General features: G+C 35.7%; 1 protein-coding gene across 1 annotated transcript; it reads left to right on the top strand.

Moving 5' to 3' along the window:
• The first annotated feature begins 204 nt into the window (after nt 1-204).
• LOC149004683 (uncharacterized) lies at nt 205-4,130 on the top strand. The gene is made up of 3 exons (XM_089135690.1): nt 205-1,072; nt 1,161-3,517; nt 3,612-4,130. The coding sequence occupies exons 1-3, from the start codon at nt 205-207 to the stop codon at nt 4,128-4,130; spliced, it is 3,744 nt and encodes a 1,247-aa protein (XP_088991816.1).
• Nucleotides 4,131-4,675: the final 545 nt, after the last annotated feature.

The following is a 4,675-nucleotide window of genomic DNA, read 5'->3' as shown; positions in this document are numbered from 1 at the left end:
AAAAGGGCAACAGCGCAAGAAGCCAAAAGAGCAAAAAAACAGTTGAATATTCCAACACAATATAAGGAAAGTTCTTCTTCATCAAATCAAAATGACAATGAATCACAAATTATAGAAGGTAAGACAAATCATTTTCCATTATACCTGCAATTTAACCGAAAATTTCGGTATAAATTTTGCACGAAACTAACGTATTATGTGAATATGACAGATTTGGAACTACAATGCTCCGACATGCATATACTAAAAAAAGTACCACCATGCACATACTGTGGAGCAAAGAAATTCCAATACGAACCTCCTTCATTTTGTTGCTCAAATGGGAATGTAGTACTAGCATCAACGACAATTCCAAATGACCTATATGAGCTTTTCACCAATGAAACACCACAAAGTCGAGATTTCAGAAGATATATACGGGCATATAATAGTATTTTTTCATTTACTTCTTTCGGAGTACATGTCGACAAAGAACTGGCTAATGCAAAAGGAGGAGTTTACACATTTAGAGCTCAAGGACAAATCTATCATGAACTACCTCCAATAATACCAGAAAGAGACTGCCCATGCTATTTGCAATTGTATATCTTCGACACAGATAATGAGCTGGAAAACAGATTGAAGATACTTCAAGACATGAAATTAAAAGAGCCAATAGTGTTAAAAATCATGGAAATCCTTTCGAATAATCCATATGCAAGATTCTTCAGAAGTTTGAAAGATGTTGGTTCTCTAGAGTCTCGTGAAATAGTACTAAGGAGCGACATCAATCTGGACCAAAGAGTGTATAACAAGCCTACAGTTGATCAAGTAGCAGGCATATGGATTGAAGGAAACAATCCAAACATGAAGGAAAGATGTGACATAGTAATCCAAGGAAATTCAGGGAAAAAACATACAGTGAAGCATTACTATGGATGCTATGATGCGCTGCAATATCCATTATTATACCCAAATGGAGAAGTTGGCTGGCATCGAAACATTAAAAAAAGAAATGCACCAACATCAATTTCAACTCCAATTACTTCAGAGGAGGAAGCACTTTTTCAAGGTGAAGCACAAGATGATCAAGGTAACATAATTAAATAAATATATACATACAATCACAAAATTTATATTCTATTGTAAAACAAAATTACTAACAACTTTTTTACCTACAGGTTTTGATGAGAACAAAAAAAATAAAATATCTCCTAGATCATATTATTGCTACAAGTTACAAATCAGAGCTAATGATAAATCAGTCCTGTTATACTCTAGAAGATTGCTACATCAATTTGTAATAGACATGTACATCAAAATTGAGGCTACAAGGTTAGATTTCTTCCGTTCCAGACAATCAAACATTCGAGCTGAATTGTACCAAGGAATTGTTGATAGCATATCAACTGGAGAAACAAGGGGAAATCAGGTGGGGAAGAAAATGGTCCTGCCTGCTTCATTTATTGGAGGACCCAGAGACATGCGCAGACGATATCTTGATGCACTAGCTTTGGTCCAAAAATATGGTAAACCAGATCTATTCATCACTAAGACTTGTAATCCCGAGTGGATTGTGTTTCAAGATGAATTACAAGGAGGACAAGTTCCACAAGATACGCCAGATCTTACTGCAAGGATTTTTAGAGCGAAGCTGCACGACCTAAAAGAGCAGCTCTTTAAGAAATCAATACTTGGCAAAGTTTGTGCACACGTACATGTCATTGAATTCCAAAAAAGGGGACTACCACATGCACACATGTTAGTTATTTTCCAAAAGGAAAATAAAATCACAAATCCAGATATATTTGACAAATATGTTTGTGCGGAAATTCCAAATGCGGAAAAACAACAACAATTATATGAGAAGGTTATCAAGCATATGATGCATGGACCTTGTGGAGAACTAAACAAACATAATGCTTGCATGAGGAATAGGGTTTGTAAGAATCGTTACCCAAGATGTTACAATGACAAAACAATGCACGGACAAGATTCATACCCAATTTACAGGAGAAGGAATAACGGAAGACAAGTCATGATAAGGAAACATCTGTTGGATAATAGATGGGTTGTACCTTACAACCCATATCTCCTAACAAGATATGATTGTCACATAAATGTTGAGATATGCTCTGGGTTGAAAGCAGTTAAATATCTCTATAAGTATGTCTATAAGGGACATGACCGTGTTGCAATTTCCTTGGCATATAACACTCAAGAGTATTTCATGGATGAAATAAAGCAATATAGAGATGCAAGGTGGGTATCAGCACAAGAAGCAATGTGGAGAATCTTCGAATACAATTTAAATGAGATGTTCCCTTATGTGATAAACCTTCAGTTGCATTTACCAAACAAACAACTCGTTTGGTACTGGAAGAATAGAGATTTAACAAGTGTGATTCAGTCTGATAACACCACAAGAACAATGTTGACTGAATACTTCACAATGAACACATCATGTGAAGATGCCAAGAATTATTTATACAAAGAGTTCCCAGAGAAATTTGTGTGGAACAATCAAGGAAAATGTTGGACAAAAAGAAAAATTAAGGAGGCAATTGGACGAATCAACTTGGCAAACCCAACTGAAGGAGAACGATTCTATTTGAGATTGTTACTAAATAACATCAAAGGAGCAACATCATTTGAGAATCTTATGTGTGTAAATGGAGAACAATGCAACACTTTTCAACAAGCAGCAAAAATGATAGGACTACTCAAAAGTGACAATGCAATCTCTGAATGCTTAAGAGATGGGGCATTATTCAACATGCCAATAATGCTCCGAAAACTTTTTGCAACCATATTGATTTATTGTGAACCAACAGATGTTCGAAAGCTATGGGAAGAACATTTCGAAGACTTATCTGAAGACTTCACAGAAACAAATGCATGCATAAGAGAAAAAAGTAATGAAACATTGAAAAGTGTTCATAACTTCTTACAGTCAATGGGCCATAGCATAGACCAATATGACCTCCCAGAGCTTCATGGACAAATGAATGAAACAATTGCAAATCGTCTTAAGGAAATTCAAGATGAATATGCAATCCAAATACCAAATGAAGATTATGAAGCACCATCCATAATGAATGCAGAGCAGAAAAATGCATATGACACGATTCTAGAAGCAGTTAAAGCCAACACAGGTGCCACATTCTTCATTGATGGACCAGGAGGAACTAGGAAAACATTTCTATACAAGGCAATACTGGCAAAAATAAGAACAGAAAATCAAATTGCAATTGCAACAGCAACATCGGGAGTTGCCGCTTCAATATTGCCTGGAGGGAGAACATCTCATTCAAGATTCAAAATTCCAATTAACATTGAAGATTCAAGTATCTGCAATTTCTCCAAACAAAGTGTCACAGCTGAATTGATTCGAAGAGCAAAGTTAATTATATGGGATGAAGCACCTATGGCCAAAAGGCAAGCAATTGAGGCAATTGACAGGACATTCCAAGATATAATAGGTAATAAAACACCATTTGGAGGTAAAGTTTTCGTCTTCGGGGGAGACTTCAGACAAGTATTACCTGTTGTACCTCGGGGAACAAGAACCCAAACAGTGGAATCCAGTTTGGATCAGATCATATTTATGGCCAACCATGCAAAAAATACAGCTTACAACAAATATGAGGGCCATCAATGATTCAACATTTTGTGCATACTTATTAAGAGTTGGAAATGGAGAAGAACCCACAGAAGATGATGATATGATAAAACTACCAGAGGAAATGTTGATCAGAATTGAAGATGAAAAGGCAGGAAAAGAACAATTAATCAAGGAAATATTTCCAGAACAACAACAACATGTCCATTCAGTAGAGGAGATTACAGATAGAGCAATTTTAGCAACTAAGAATGAAATAGTTGACAACATAAATGAGATAATGATTGATCGATTCCCAAGTGAACGTCTCACATATTATAGCTATGATTCAGCAACAGATGATGCAGACACACATTACCCTGAGGAATTTCTCAACTCATTGGCACCAAATGGATTACCACCTCATCAATTGATATTAAAAAAAAAATTGTCCTGTGATGCTCCTAAGAAACATAAATCCTGGACAAGGGAAATGCAATGGAACAAGATTGGTTTGTCGACAGTTTCAAAAGAATGTCATTTTAGCTGAGATTGCAGTTGGTCAGTTCAAAGGACATTTGGTTCCAATACCAAGAATACCATTATGCCCAGCAGAGAATGAAGGATATCCCTTTCGTCTAAAAAGAGAGCAGTTTCCAATTCGGCTAAGCTTTGCAATGACGATTAACAAGTCACAAGGTCAAACAATACCAAAAGTTGGTATCTACCTTCCAGAACCGGTATTCTCACATGGACAATTATACGTTGCATTATCAAGAGGAATCTCAATGTCAACCACAAAAGTATGGATCAAAAATACCAAGAAACCATCCAAAATTCAAGAGTACACAAAGAACGTGGTCTACAAAGAAGTTCTCATTCAAAGGTAATACAAACATTTCAATTTACATATAGTACTACAAATATAGTTAAATATTACTCATGTCATTCATCAAAACATTCTTTACAGGATAACAAACCAATCAACATCGGGTGATTGAAAAGAAGGAACATAATACTACAAAGAAGGTAACTACCTTAACTACATCGATTTCACTACCTTCAAATAAACATGTATCTCTCATCGTTTACATA

This window comes from Hakea prostrata, chromosome 9, assembly GCF_041222555.1.
Source record: "Hakea prostrata isolate BN-2017 chromosome 9, UWA_Hpros_2, whole genome shotgun sequence".
NCBI classification, from domain to species: domain Eukaryota; kingdom Viridiplantae; phylum Streptophyta; class Magnoliopsida; order Proteales; family Proteaceae; genus Hakea; species Hakea prostrata.
The sequence above is the reverse complement of the archived record's forward strand: the minus strand, read 5'-3'. Positions and strand labels throughout refer to the sequence as shown.

Coding starts and splice junctions, on each gene's coding strand:
- LOC149004683 (XM_089135690.1), top strand. CDS start 205: ATGACAGATTTGGAACTACAATGCTCCGACATGCATATACTAAAAAAA. Junction 1,073..1,160: donor TGAAGCACAAGATGATCAAG/GTAACATAATTA, acceptor TTTTACCTACAG/GTTTTGATGAGAACAAAAAA. Junction 3,518..3,611: donor TCGGGGGAGACTTCAGACAA/GTATTACCTGTT, acceptor CAAAAAATACAG/CTTACAACAAATATGAGGGC.